At 40.9% G+C, this 15,798-nt stretch overlaps 1 protein-coding gene across 5 annotated transcripts in view; it reads right to left on the reverse strand.

Annotated features, from left to right (window-relative positions):
• The window catches only part of SEMA4G (semaphorin 4G), a 129,168-nt gene that overhangs the window by 10,710 nt on the left and 102,660 nt on the right, over positions 1–15,798 (reverse strand). For all 5 annotated transcript variants that reach the window (XM_087725752.1, XM_087725747.1, XM_087725750.1 and 2 more), the window contains 4 exons: positions 3,029–3,122; positions 2,101–2,214; positions 1,637–1,803; positions 1,285–1,454 (listed from right to left, as the gene is read on the reverse strand). In XM_087725752.1, the coding sequence (XP_087581878.1) occupies positions 1,285–1,454; positions 1,637–1,803; positions 2,101–2,214; positions 3,029–3,122 (545 nt within the window). The remainder of the gene's footprint in view (positions 1–1,284; positions 1,455–1,636; positions 1,804–2,100; positions 2,215–3,028; positions 3,123–15,798) is intronic.

Genomic DNA, 15,798 nt, shown 5'->3' on the forward strand with positions numbered 1-15,798 from the left:
GGACAGATAACTGTACTGGTAATCACAACCAAGAAGTCTTTTGTGTTCCTCTATCCACTCACAGATGTTCATGGAATGAGGATTGTGTATAGTTAAAGAATCTGCCTGTCGTGGCCAATATAAAATGCCTAGCCTACAAGAAGAAGGATCCTGCTGCATCAGTGTTTAAGAAAAAAAAAAGGTTCAAGAATAATCTGATGGCAAGAAGAATTAGCTCAAGAGCTCCTGAAAAGATTAGGAATTCAATTGCCAATTTTTCCCTATCAACATCAGATGATTTTCTCAGTGGTTTAATGAGTTTGTGAAGAGTAGAAATCTACAGCATACACTCTAGAATTCTTTCAAAAGTGGATTGAGTCTGTATCTGTTGGCTTGGAACTTAGACTGAATTAATTTATACCAGTTTGTGAAAATATTTCCTAGAACATTCAGATATATATGATCAACTTCTCTTGCTTGAGGACTCTACATTATTTGCTGTATGGTAAAGGATGCAAGTTCTCCAGCACAACAGGTAGATTAAACCGGTAGATTAAAACTGACCCAATACTCAAGAGTCCCATGGCATTTCCTGTCTAGTTTCTGTCCTGTTTCCTAAACATTCCTAAGCATTCTGCTTGCCTTTTGGTAAAGCTGATGGATCACATCATTCAAAGTGTCATTTATGATACATTCCAACACCTCTTTCTTGTACAATTCTCAGAGGTAATCAATATAGCACATGTGAGCACTCCTGTGCCTTCACACACCTCCTTTGGTGTCTACCAGCTTTCCTCTTCCACTGACTTTAAGACAGAATGTTTTAATTAAAAATAAATATGTCAAAAACTGACATGGTGCAGAGCAAAGCATATTTTTTTTCAGCATAAAACTACACTGATTAAAAACCAGAAGTCTGGAGGCAACTTTTCAAACTAACATCATTTATTAAAAGGCTTAAGCTTCTGTGAACAAGTGATCCTTTCAACAGATATATGGAGTGGCTGCAGGGGTGTAGGGTTAAAACTGAAATGAGACTGAGGGGGGAGAGAAGAAAGGAAGACAAGGAGTTTGTGCAGATATGCAGAGAAATTACATATAAAACAGATTACAAGGCCCTTGCCAATTAAGAACTGTAAAGTTGGTTTTAGGAGATTCTCTTCAGATAAAATGCCATGAACCATAACAATAAGTTCATTGTTCTGCATCTTCCATGTTCTCAACATTCCAAATTTTCCCCAACCTTAAAAATTATCAGGTCCCAAAACCATACAGAATTCAACAGTATAAAAATGCTAGGCTCACCATTGGGCTGATAAGATGAATGTTGCATAGAAGACAGTGCTCGTCCAGTTGCCAACATCCAGGCTGGCAACATCTTTCAGTACTTCATAGTAAGGGATGTAGCAGACCAGCCTTGCTTTCATGAAAGATGTCCATTTTCTCTGGAGAATCTTCTTGCCACCCAGATCATTCTGGAACAAAAGAAGAGAGCCAGGTTGAACACATCATTTCCTCAGCTTAATGTTTTTGAACAAATTATGGGGATGACCAGAGGCATCCAAAGCCTCTATTTCATTTGCATAGTAGCCTGAACCAACCCTCCAAATCCCATCATTAGTGCAAGTGTATATTCACAACAGACCATTTATTTTACCTTACACACTCGCGCTACTCGAGCTACTCTGGGCACCTGGGTCTTCTCAAATATTGATGTGCTCTCCTCCCCAGCACGTTCAGTGAAGAAATAGTAGATTTTGTCATCATCTCCCACAGAGCTCCTTGTGCTCTCCCTGACCAACACAGAAGCCACAAATTCTGCATCTGCAAGAGGAGGAGAAAGGTTAGCACGGTCTTTCAAAGGAATGTGTCTAAGGCTGCTGCTGCTGCTGCTCCTTTCACAGGGCAAGTCAACAGTCATGAGCCTTGAGTCTTTCAAGGAAGTGAGGCAGGATCTCTCTGTTCATACTTGAATTTTCTTTTCAGAAGAAAAGCTCAAGTGGCTGTCATTTTCTGGGGAATGGATGTAAGCTACGATTCCAACCCACGTAAATGCAAGATCGTTTTTACTATCTAGGAGGGTGAGGGATGAAAGACCTGAGCTACGGCTGTAGGACCTACCATTCAGCCAATGCAAGGGGGATTCCTCAGTTCTCAGGAGCCGCTGGTGCCGGTTGCGTCGGATGTCTGGTAGGCTGCGGAATTCATAGCGTGTGGCTGTATATAAACTGCCATCTGGGAAACAAATGGAGCAAAAGCAATAAGGACTTAGATTTATTCATTAAAGTTTATATTTATAAACTTTTAAAATAAATTTTCCTCTATTTCTTCCACTGGGATGTGCCAAGGACATGGCCATTTTAACATGGCTAGACACAGAAAGATTTTTCAAGAAACAACCCAAGCTTTTCTCACCCATGACATTTCTATAAATAAATAAACCAAGCAAGAAAATATATCTATATTGTACATTGCCTCCTTCCAAGCATGTTTGATTGGTTTACAAATGATTAAGAACATTTAAAAACAGAGGAATGACAACCAATCCCCCTCCTCCCCAAGAAGAAAGGTAGCACAAATGGCAAAACTGGGAACACACTTTAAAAAGGGGATTCAATCACCTCGCCAAAGGGGGGAGATGTTTGCATAACTCCCTGCCTGAGGTGGGCACTGCAGGGATGGCTGGGCTTTGTTTTCTGATACCAAAAGAGACTGCAGCTGCATCAAATCACATCAGTGGACGTTTTCAAGAAGAGACTGGACAGCCATTTGTCCGGAAGGGTATAAGACCTCCTGCTTGAGCAGAGGTTGGACTAGAAGACTTCCAAAATTCCTTCCAATGTTATTATTCTGTTCATGCTTGGCATCACAAAACTAAGTGCAGGGGACAGAGATCCATAAGAGCCTCAAGCCATGATCACTGATGATGCATTCCTTTGAAGCTCCATGCAAACGCTCCACAGACATTTCACAGAGGAATTTCTCACTCTGCCCATTCTGAATTCAAGTTGCAGCATGGGAAAGGGTTGGAGAGAATGGAACTACATACCCACAATGAGGCCTGTATAGCCATGAGAAGGATCATAAGGGCATTTTTCCTTCCCTTCCTCAAAATGAGAGGGTAACACGAATTTGTTGGTATCCTGCAGAAAATGAACAGAAGACACAAATCATTCTTAAGACACAGAACTCTGCCTTGGAGCTACATTATCCCACTGTGGAAGCAAATACAGCACTTCATGTTCTGGGAGCAAGATGGAAGACAGGAAGGGATTCTTTCTAATCAATTGTATGCTCCTTCTCCCAAAAAGCAGCAAGGTGCCTTCTGGAACAAAGACTCCCATTCTTCCACATACTCACTACCCTTTTACAATACCCATACTTCCAGTTAAACATAATCAATGTGGGTAGCTCACTATCTTTCTGGTAGGCTACAAAGATCAGCATTTCCCAGAACTGAGATTACGTCTCTCTCTGCAGAACATGTGTTGTTGGTGGCAGTTTGCTTAGTGCATATAACTGTGGTTTAGCGCAGCAGTACTTGAGGTCCCTGGCCTGCATGAGCTCCTCCCCAAAAAGTGTGGATACAACTTTACCCAAGTAAATGACCTTCAACAGTTTGGATTCTGGCGGTATATCAAGATGAGAAATCAACAAATAATAAATATTGCTTCAAATGTTTATTTGTTGGATTTTTATCCTACCAATTCAATGTGGCAAACATACAAAATGCTCCTTCTTCCTACTATTTTCCCCCAATATCAACCTTATGCAGTAGGTTAGGTTGAGAAAACCAGTCAATGTGACACAACAGAGAAATCATGTTATATACGATCAGAATATAATTAGAACAGAACAGAATAGAATAACAGGGGGACCTGGGAGGTCTTCTACTCCAACCCCCTGCTTAGGCAGGAAACCCTACACCACTTCAGACAACATCTTCTTAAAGACTTCCAGTGTTGGGGCATTCACAACTTCTGGAGGCAAGCTGTTCCACTGATTAATTGTTCTAACTGTCATGAAATTTCTCCTTAGTTCTAGGTTGCTTCTCTCCTTGCTTAGTTTCCACCCATTGCTTCTTGTTCTACTTCAGGTGCTTTGGAGAATAGCTTTACTCCCTCTCCTTTGTGACAGCCCCTGAGATATTGGAACATTACTATCATATCACCCCCAATCCTTCTTTTCATCAAACTAGATACCCAAGGATGCCACACAAAGGTTCTTGGCTATGAAATGGTTGCATATTTTGTTTTACCATAATAGGTGAATCTAGTGTAATTTTTACTGGTCAATAAATACATTTTTCCTGCTTCCATTAACATTTTTCACAAGAGGTAAATACTTTCACCTCCAGTTTTTCCACATATTTATTTATCAAATGTATATCCTGCCACAGTCACAAAAAAGACACTTAGTAGTTCACAATAACAAAAGTATAATATCAGAAACAAATAAATTGCAATGACTTAAATTTTCCAGGATAATGTAGCAGATCAGACTCCAAAAGCCCTCTTGAAAAACTTATTTTTGCTTTTCCCAGAAGTCAGGTAACTATGGAAAGAGAATCTCTAATGGGAAGATATTCTAGGGGGGCAACCCCGAATGCTCCCAAGGTTTGGTCTGACTCTAGTGAGGAGACACAGTCCTACAAGTAGGCAACCTGTAAAGAGCTTTATTGATTAAAAACTGCATTTTAAATTGCAACCAGGAAAAAAAAATAGAGAGCCAGCCCAGAATTTGCAGAACAAGTTTGATATGCACGTAGTGTAAGGTGACCAGATTTTAACATTGGTAAAGAGGGACACCATTGACGGGGTGGTGGTGGTGGTTCTTGATTAAATTTTTTTTTAAAAATCGGGACTTTTTTAAAACGACACGGGACGCGGGACAAATTGTTCAAAAGCGGGATGTCTGGTCATCTTAATTTAGATGCCCCTCAAAGGCAAAACTCAGGGGGTTGAATTCTACAGGGCGAGGAGTAAAGGGGGGGATTTGAGGGGCAGCCCAAAGCTATTTTTGGCAACTCTTTAAGGACTTTCCGGTGACATTAACACTGAAAAGATTATGTTTTATGGATTTGTTTGTAGATAAGAGCTTGAATATGGGATGTATATTTGTAACCTTAGAGAGGTGTGAAGAATCACTAAATGTGTTTATAATTCTTGCAATGAAAGTTAGAAATGACATCTTTATTTCTTTTCTCTTTCATTATTACATTTTAGTGCATTTTCTACTTTTTATTCTTTTCTTTCTTTACATTTAAATTGTATTATAATCAAAATTCTTAATAAAAATTATATATACGCGCGTGCACGCACACACACACACACATATATACATACACAAGTAATTCTTGACTTACAACCATTCATTTGGTGATATTTCAAAGGAATACTTTGAAAACAGGACTGGAAAAAAATGACATATGATTGTATTTCATATGGCCACTGCAGCATCCCCATAATCACATGATCAGAATTTCACATTTCACATTTCACATTTTATTGAGATTTATAGGCCGCCCTTCTCCCTGAGGGGACTCAGGGCGGCTTACAATCACAAGGGGAGGGGGTGCAACCAAGAGACAAACAATAGTGAACAAAATAAAATGGTAAGAATTCAGGTGCTTTGCAATTAGCATGTATTTGAGACAGTTGCACTGTATTAGGCTCATGTGATCACCATTTCTAACCCTTTCCAGCCAGCTTCTGACAAGCAAAGTCAATGGGGAAGCCAGACTCGCTTAATGACCTCATGATTCACTTAAGAACCACAATTATTTGTTTAACAATGATGGCTAAAAGATTGTAAATTAGGGCAAAATTCACTTAGCCAAAGAAATATTGGGCTCAATTGTGGTGTTAAGTTGAGAACCTTATGTTTGTCTGTGTGTGCCTGTTTTGCAGGAACGATGGGAAATTATTCCTTGAGGATATGCTTTGCAGTCACCAATTTGTAAAAATAGATTAAACTTTGAGTATTGCCTCTTACTTTGCAAAGGAAAAAATGAATTCAATACTGAAAAACATACTCTATGCATGTTGAAACAGTCTACTTATAAACCATGATTGTCTGAACTCAGCTAATTGCAGTTTATTGAAGAAACCATAATTAAGCAAACTAATGGAATACTGTGTGAACACAGCTATTATTTTTCACAAAGGAGAACTATGAAGATAAAATGAAAGAGTAGGAAGAGGTAATTGGCAGCTCTTGGAGGAAAGAAAGATAATAAATATAAGAAACAAATACATTTTTAGGCAGCAAATTCTCCTGAAAGCAAATAACTTCCACTGCAGCTAAAATTCATGTTGAACAGCTATGACACATAAAATTACCTATCAACCTAGTCCAGCCTAATGGGTCATGTGAACACTGGCTATGGGATTAGTTTCTGTTCATTCTACTGTACATATTCAGAAATTTAGGTTATCTAAGTGAAAAATGTAAACATCTGAACTTTGTATAGCTCGTTTACATATAACACCTCATAATTTGGCAATGGCTCTTCTAAAAACAAGAACAGGTTGCCAATAGGTTGCCAAACCTGAACACGGCCTGTTGATTAAGATAAAAAATGGGTGGAGTTTCTATAATATAGATGACCTTGACATTGTTTGAAAACAATGTGGAACAAGGGTCTCTTTCATTTAGTGAGAAATGTCATTTCACTGGTATAAGAGAAGCATCAGACAAAACGTTTGAACTTTTGCTTTAACAACCCCGATTACCTTTACACACCAAGAATTCCTCCTCCTCATGTTGTGGCGACGTCATCTGCTTGGCGGTGCCTCCCCCTCTGCTCGGAGCACCTCAGTTGGGCTCCGCATTACCCCTGCCACCACCTCCACTTCCGACATGCTTTTGAGAAGCCATGAGGCCTTTTTTTCCTGCTCCCGCCCCCTCTGCAGCCTTCCTACTGGCTCCCACGGCCTCATGGCTTCTCAAAAGTATGGCGGAAGTGGAGGCAGCGGCAGGGGTAACGCGGAGCCCAGTTGAGGTGCTCCGAGTGGGGGGGGAGGCACCGCTGCCATGGGCGGGGGCGCCAGCGGGAGCTTTGGCGGCTTCACCTCAGCCGCAGCGTCGGAGCTTCCGGAGCCTGTGACAGAAATCACTGCGCAGCTGCACATCTTAGAGGGAACAGTGCCGTGCATCAGCTGATCGCGGCCCCTCCTATCAGGCAGGACCCGGGGAAAGGAGGGTGGAGCCGGCCCTGCCCATATCAGCGGGGTGAACGAGCCATGTCATAGTTCCAGATTTCGATGGAAGAGCTCAATGACCTGCTGGCCAACGGCAGCGGCTATTACAGCCTCCCCAGCGCGCACAGCAATGAAGTTATGATTAGACCCTCATCGTGCTTCTCCCCAGCGTCAATTAGAACAGTCAGAGTTAGATTGCAAAAATCCAGACCGCCACTAAATGGAAACAGTATTTAAAAATGGCTGTCAAGCCATCTGTACCCGGTGCTTTTCCTGCTTTTAGCTGTTTAATTACCCGTAGGATTTTCCCCAAGGTTATTGGTTGATTCAATCTTTCCCTCTGCTTGTCTTTAACCATGAATATTTTTTCTTTATCCAAGTATCTATCTATATCTAAGCTTTGAATTTTATCGTTCGTATACAATCCTATAAAAAATTCATAAAAAACCTTTTGAATCTCCTCCTGTTGATACACTTCCTTTCCTTTAAAATGTAATTTCGATGTTACGAGACTTCTGTTTTTTCCTAATCAAATATGCTAACATCTACCAGATTTGTTTGCACTACAGAAAACGTTGTGTTTTGCATATAGCAAATTGGTAGCCACCTGATCTGACATTAACATGTTAAATTGCTCTTTTAATAATGTGGTTGTTTAATATTTTTGTCTCCTGGATTTAAGATTAGCTCCTGCTCTCTCTTCCTAATTTCATTCTCAAATTCAATTCTCTTTTCCCCCTGTTTGCGTCTATGTAGTCTATTCATATTTATCAGAACTCCTCTCATGTACGCTTTACTTGCATCCCATACCATTTCCATAAATGTACCCTTGTTCATATTAAAAACAACATATTATTTTAACAACTTTTTACATTCATTAATGTTTTTCTCATATCTAAATAAGTTTTCATTCAGTCTCCAAGACCTTCTTGCTCGCATCCCCACCCCCAACTCCATCCAGACTGGATTATGGTCTGATAAGGCTCTGGAGCATATCTTCGTCCTATTTACCCTAGAAAACAAATCATTGGTTATTAATATAAAGTCGATGCTAGAAAAGGATTGATGTCTATCAGAGAAAAAGGTGAAGTCATATTCTTCTGCATTCCTTTCTCGCCAGATATCTCTCAATTCAAAATCATCTATCATATCAAAAAAGGACTTAGGTAATTTCGCTCGCTTTTGGGTATTTTGGTGGAGAGTCTTCTTGTCTTTCTTGGTATCCATGACACCATTCCAGTCACCCAGTAATATACAGGATCTATAGTCCCAATGTACTAACTTAGCGTGAAGCATTTTGTAAAATTTATTGTTGTTGATTGGGCGCATATATTCCCAATAGTAGAGTCTTTTTCCCTTCTAAAACCAAATCTATTGCAATATATCTTCCATGAGGGTCTGCTTCAATTAATTCAGCTTTCAAATCCTTCCTTAAGTATATAACTATACCATTTTTCTTCTCTGTGGCAGAAGCTATAAAGTGTTATCCAAGTCTTGTATTAATCAAGTATTTTTGATCAGTTGATCTAATATGAGTTTCTTGCAAACAAATTATATCATTCTTAAATTGTTTAAGATAGTGGTTTATTTTCTTCCTTTTCTGAGGGGAATTTAAACCATTGACATTCCAAGTTAGAAACTTAGTTGCCATCTTTAGCCCCCTGAAGCTTTTTAAGAGCCATCTGAACATCTTGGAATTTAACCTTTGGCCTGGCTCCTTCCACTGCTTCTGAAGTACCGCCTGTAGACTCCTGAATGGTGGCTTGTACTTGTTGCTTTTTAAATTCCTGTTCCATTCGTCTAGTAACCATGCGGGCTTGTCTTTGTTCCTTAGCTTCTTGTACCTCTGAGAGAACAAGTTGATCCACCCCCCTTGTTAATGCTTGAGTGGTTTGCTTTCCATCATGTCCTTCTTGTTCTCTTTCTCTAGATCTAGAGGGAGGGGGGTGTCCAGCCTTCAATATGTTGCTGTAGAAATCTTGGGCCTTCCATACTGAATTGAGGTGATGTCTTTTTCCAAGGTAGCTAAATGCAATGCCGGCTGGCGCGTCCCATCTAAACTGTATCTGGTGATTTTTTAGCTCTTCAACTAAAAAGGCATAGTCTTTCCTAGATTTCAGCATTTTAGGTGGTATCTCCATCAAGACAGTCACCTCCTGACCCCCAATTTGAAGCTTATTTTTGTAGGACTCCTGTAATATCGTGTTCCTCATATCTCTAGTGGCAAAATACACCACTATATCTCTTGGTAATTGCTTTTGTCTTGCCAGCCAGGAGTTAACGCGGTAAACCTTTTCGATTTGCCAGTCGAAATTCCCTCCTGACCTTCCCACCATCAGGTCGAAGGCTTCAGAGAGAATCTGTCTCAGGTTCTCTTGTGTTTTTTCGGGGAGGCTCCTTATCCTTAAAGCAAATTCCATTTGTCTATACTGTAACATTATGATTTCATTTTCTGCATCACTGCATTTTCTGGACCACATCCATCTTCATTACCAGATTCGTATTAGAGTCGCTAAGGTCTTCTAACTTTTCTTCAAGTCCGAGTGTATAGCCAGATAGAGAATTCAGAGCCATCAGAAAGTCCCCTCTAATCGTTTGATTACATGTCATAAGTTCTTCAGACATCTGTTTGTTAGAAGCAGCTATCTCTTCCTTAATTTTTGCTTCCATCGTATCAGCATGATTTTTTAACGCATCAATTAATTCTTTCTGCAGAATTTCCCTTGTCAAGGGGTCTCCTGCAGAAGTAGAAGGAAGTAATGACTGTAATTTAGTAGAGGGCACTGGGGAGCTCCCGGCACTTTTCGATGCGGGGGGGGGGGGGAGGAGGGGGAAATTTTTGCTTAGAAGCCATCTCAGGTTTAATCTTCTTTAGTCCATTAAAAAGTCCAGGCAGTCCAATTATACAGCAATTGCTGTTTAGTTTGATAATAAATCACTTCTTGGTAATAAATCACTTCTAGGCTTCGCAAGAGTGCTATCAGAGTCTCGCGCCTCCTACACAGCTCCTACACAGCTCCTACACAGCTCAGCGCCATTTTTGTAGAGCTTTCAGCAAGTAATTATCAGAAGGAATTCTTTACAAATGGAGCTAAGGGTTTATACATACAATTAGAAGTTCACTAATATTGGTTCAGCTCGGCTTGAAGTCCGCAGTAAATCATTTTAACTTTAACTTTTAATAAATTTAAATGCTGCCCAATCCCGTAGGACTCTGGGTGGCTTACAGAAAAGTTAAAATAAGGTGTTAAAAATAGAAAGAAACTATTTAAAAAGAAACAGTTTAAAAAACAACACAACATACACTCAATCTGCGTGGGGCTGGACCTCATTCATGAAGTCAACAGCCCCAGGCCTGTTGGAATAGCCAGGTTTTAGTGGCTTGTCGGAAGGCTGAGAGAGTGGGGAGGGTCCGGATCTCTATGGGTAGGTCATTCCACAGGGTCGGAGCAGCTACAGAGAAGGCCCTCCTCTGAGGAGCCGCCAGCCGGCATTGTCTGGTCGACGGTACCCGGAGAAGGCCCAGCCTGTGAGTTCTTATCGGCCGTTGGGAGGTGTGTGGCAGGTCCTAGGCCATGTAGGGCTTTAAAGGTGATGACCAGCACCTTGAAGCGTGTGCGGAGACTGATCGGAAGCCAGTGCAGCTCACGGAGGATAGGTATAATATGGGTGTATCTAGGTACACCCGATATCGCTCGCACAGCTGCGTTCTGGACCAACTGTAGTCTTCGAACACTTTTCAGGGGCAGCCCCATGTAAAGCGCATTACAGTAACCGAGCCTAGAGGTGACGAGGGCATGAGTGACCATTCGAAGTGCCTCCCGGTCCAGGTAGGGCTGCAACTGGTGCACCAGGCAAACCTGGGCAAAAGCCCCCCTGGTCACAGCCGACAGATGGTGTTCTAACGTCAGCTGCAAATCCAGGGAGACACCCAAGTTGCAGACCCTCTCTGAGGGGTGTAAGATTTCACCCCCCAGGCTAAGGGATGGAATATCTGGACTATCCTTGGGAGGCAACATCAATAGCCACTCGGTCTTGTCTGGATTGAGTGCAAGCTTGTTATTTGTGCTGAGGATGAGCGAAGACCTTCGTTCTGCAACAAAAGGCAGAATGATCCCTGGCGCGGAGCTGCTATGCTGCCGGTGCCCCCGCTTCCTCCCAGAGTTTAGGCTGAGAGGGTTAGTTAGAGGGCTTCCAATGCCTAGCTTCTCACATCTTTCTTCTAGGCCCGAAGAGAGGATAAACAAATTGCTAAACAGCTTGATGGATTGCTGTTTAAACAGTTTAACGACGCCAAGATTCAAGAGCTGTTAAAAATAACAACTCCCTGTCAGCCCCGCCCACCGGAAGTCCCAGAGTTCCAGATTTCGATGGACCTGCTGGCCAACGGCAGCAGCTGTTCCAGCCTCCCCAGCGCGCACAGCAACAAAGTTATGATTAGACCCACAATCGTGCTTCTCCCCAGTGTCAATTAGACCAGTCAGAATTAGATTGCAAAAATCCAGACCGCCACTAAATGGAAACGGTATTTTTAAAAAATCGGGACTTTTTAAAAATGTCGTGGGACACGGGACAATTTGTGAAATATTGTGACTGTCCCGCCAAAAGCGGGATGTCTGGTCACCTTAACTTAGTGGCAAGTACCCATGAGCATTTTGCACCCAGCATGGATTCAGGATTCTTTTTAAAGGGGGGGGGGCATGTATAGCATCTTGCAGGAGGTAAGCCTCCTGTCCTAAGTAAGACTCCACCCACTTATCCAGCAGGAACCAAGAACCCAGGAGGATCCTTGAGTTGGACCTGCTCCTTTATTCCTCTCTCTTGCCCAAACCGAATATCAAAATTGTTTTTAAAATTAATGGCAGTTGAATCAATAACAAAATATAATTGGAAATGGAATGATTCCCTATTTCTTACTCCAGGGATTTAGCATCATCATGCTGATTTTGAGCAAAAGCACTAATGTCCTCTCTATGAATTAGATGCTTGGCCTCAATTAGCATTAAGCATTAACTAATCAGCATTAGCTACTTGGCCTGAGGAGCTACACTCAGTATATGTGGATTGAAAGTGACCTAGCTGTGATGCAGAGTGCCAAATGACTATACCAGTCTCAATATATCCAAATCTTATGTTGTGGCAGATTTATTATTTTATCTTGATCTACTGACTTAACATGCTTTATAACAAACTACTGAATAATATTCTTTTATCATGACTGATAACAGCATGGAATAATCAACTACTATTTTAAAATAAAACACTGTAAAGCAAAAAAACACAGTCCAAAGACCCAGGTCACATATGCTGCTCCCATCTCCTCTTCAAATTGTGTATTTGTGTGCATGTGTGGGAAGGAGGGAGAGAGAGAAAGAATAATGAAATTTGGTGGGGGGGGGATCATACTACTTAATTTATGAGGCCATCTCTTAATACTGTCCTGTCATTTTGAGGGATTGTGCCTTTCAACGGCAACTTGGAAATATAAGGAAAGCTCTCAGGTCCAAAAAGACTGTCCCCTTAGTCCTGAAGTAACAATTTAGAGTATAATAGTTACTAATAGAAACATTTCAGAAATATCTGGAAAATAAAAACAGAAAATAAAACACAAAACACAAAAATTAAAGATCTGGAAAAACAAAAAAAACATTTTCTTTTATTTGTGCTTCTATCATTTTTGATCCAACAGGGATACAGGAGAAAATATTTACTCTGAAAACTAAGCACTAATGGAAAACAATCTTAGCTTTAAGATTTAGCTTCCTTTTCCTTCTCTCCCCACTCCACTTCAATCCTACTTCACTCCACCCTACCTTCCCCTACCACAGATAAGCCAACTAAGCAATTGGAGGTGCTTGTGAACTGCCAGAGGACTGGAAAAGAGCTGATATGGTTCCCATCTTCAAAAAAGGGGAAAAAAACAGATCCAGGAAACTACCGACCTATCAGCCTGACCTCAATACCAGGAAAGATTCTGGAAAAGATAATCAAGCAACGAATTAGCAAACATCTAGAAGCAAACAAAGTAATAGCCAAAAGCCAACATGGGTTTGTCAAAAACAGATCATGCCAGACTAATCTTATTGCATTCTTTGATAATGTGACAAAATTAGTGGACCAGAGGAATGTCGTCGATATAGTTCACTTGGACTTCAATAAGGCATTTGATAAGGTAGACCATAACCAACTACTAAATAAAGTAGAAGAATGTGAGTTAGACAGCATCACCACCAGATGGATTTATAACTGGCTGACCAACCGCACTCAACGTGTAGTCCTCAATGGAACTGCATCTTCATGAAGGGAAGTATACAGTGGAGTACCCCAAGGCTTTGTTTTGGGCCCAATACTCTTCAGCATCTTCATCAATGATTTGGATGAGGGAATAAATGGGGAACTCATCAAATTTGCAGATGACACCAAGCTGGCAGGAATAGCCAACACTCCAGAAGATAGCCTAAGGATACAGAAGGATCTTGACAAACTTGAACATTGGGCACTAGCTAATAAAATGAAATTCAATGGTGAAAAGAGTAAGGTTCTACATATAGGCAACAAAAACAAAATGCATAGCTACAGTATAGGTGGTACCTTGCTCAACAGTAGTAACTGTGAAAGGGATCTTGGAGTCCTAGTGGACAACCATTTAAATATGAGTCAGCAGTGTGCAGCAGCTGCCAAAAAAGCCAACATAGTTCTAGGCTGCATAAACAGAGGGATAGACTCAAGATCATGTGAAGTGTTAATACCCCTTTATAATGCCTTGGTAAGGCCACACTTGGAATAATGCATTCAGTTTTGGTCACCACAATGTAGAAAAGATGTGGAGACTCTGGAAAGAGTGCAGAGAAGAGCAACAAGCATAATTAGGGGACTGGAGACTAAAACATATGAAGAACGGTTTCAGGAATTGGGTATGTCTAGTTTAATAAAAAGAAGGACTAGGGGAGACATGATAACAGTGTTCCAATATCTCAGGGTTGCGACAAAGAAGAGGGAGTCAAACTATTTTTCAAGGCACCTGAAGGTAGAACAAGAAGCAATGGGTGGAAACTAAGCAAGGAGAGAAGCAACTTAGAACTGAGGAGAAATTTCCTGACAGTTAGAACAATTAATCATTGGAACAGCTTGCCTCCAGAAGTTGTGAATGCCCCAACACTGGAAGTCTTTAAGAAGATGTTGGATAGCCATCTGTCTGGAATGATATAGGGTTTCCTGCCTAGGCAGGGGGTTGGACTAGAAGACCTCCAAGGTCCTTTCCAACTCTGCTATTGTATTGTATTGTATTGTGAATCATACCAGGCATTGGGATACTTTATAAAACATTGGCTGGTCTGCAATTGTTTTCCCTCAGTGCCACATAAGACCGTGAGATTTGAATGGATTGAGCTTGATTTCTTGTAAGAGGTGTAGAAGAATGATCTGAATTAATGCAAGATTGCCTTTGAAGTGCAATAGTCTAAAACAGGGGTCTCCAATCTTGGCAACTTTAAGCCTGGCAGACTTCAACTCCCAGAATTATTTGCTGGCTGGGGAATTCTGGGAGTTGGAGTCCTCCAGTCTTAAAGTTGCCAAGATTCGAGACAGTGGTGGGATTCAAATAATTTAACAACTGGTTCTTTGCCCTAATGATTTCTTCCAGCAACCTGTTCACCAAACTGCTCAGAATGTTAACAAACTGTTCTCCCAAAGTGGTGCGAACTGGCTGAATTCTACCACTGGTTCGAGATCCCTGGTCTAAAAGAATAAAAATGCTAGTGGTATGGAAGTTCCCTTTATTTATAGGGATGTTTTTAAAAAATAAATGTATGTAGCTGACACAATGCAGGGAATTAAGCATAACAAGAAAGAAGCATCATTGTTAGAATAGCAAAAGACAAGAAAGTAAAAATAGATGCACATGGTAATAAAAATAGAAGTTGCAGTTGTTCTGATCCCCCAAGGATAACATGTAATCCAACCAAATGATTTATAAAAGCATCATAATTCACATGAATGGAGGAATAAAAGGAACAAAAAGAATACAATAGATCTCTGTTCAACCAATTCGGAAGTATGTGATTCAGACCTTAAATGTAATATTCAAGCAGCAGGAAGAACTTTCATCCTAAATGTAAATACTTAGAGACTGAAGCAATTATTCTTTCATTTTTGTTTCTCAAACTCTAACAAGAGCTTTTATTTTTCAAAAATAATCTTCTGACATCTTTTGACAATTGTGTCAACTACTATATCTCTTGTAGATTATGGCAGGGGTGGGTTCTGGCAGTCACTACTGCTGGTTCGGTCATGGGTGCACCATGAGTGCGCAGTACAATAAAAATTGTTCTGCGCATGTGCAGAAACCAAAAACAAGATGGCGGTGCTGTAGGTGCTGGAGAACCAATTCCGGGGGGGAGGGGTGTGCCAGGAAGGCCTGAGTTGCTACTGGTTCCAGCCACCCAGGCCGCCAAACCACTACCAGTTTAGCCAAACCAGGTCAAACTGGTAGGAACCCACCACTGGGTTATGGGGTCTAAATTTATGTTACTTTTATACTAAGATAATATAATTTATTTTCTTTCTTCTGTTCTCTTTACATTTTAGCTTTTTAAAATCACTATTATGTATCATATTT

This window comes from Thamnophis sirtalis, unplaced genomic scaffold (genome assembly GCF_051295495.1).
Source record: "Thamnophis sirtalis isolate CommonGarterSnake01/CBP01778 unplaced genomic scaffold, rThaSir2_p1.2 scaffold_11, whole genome shotgun sequence".
Taxonomy (NCBI): Eukaryota; Metazoa; Chordata; class Lepidosauria; order Squamata; family Natricidae; genus Thamnophis; species Thamnophis sirtalis.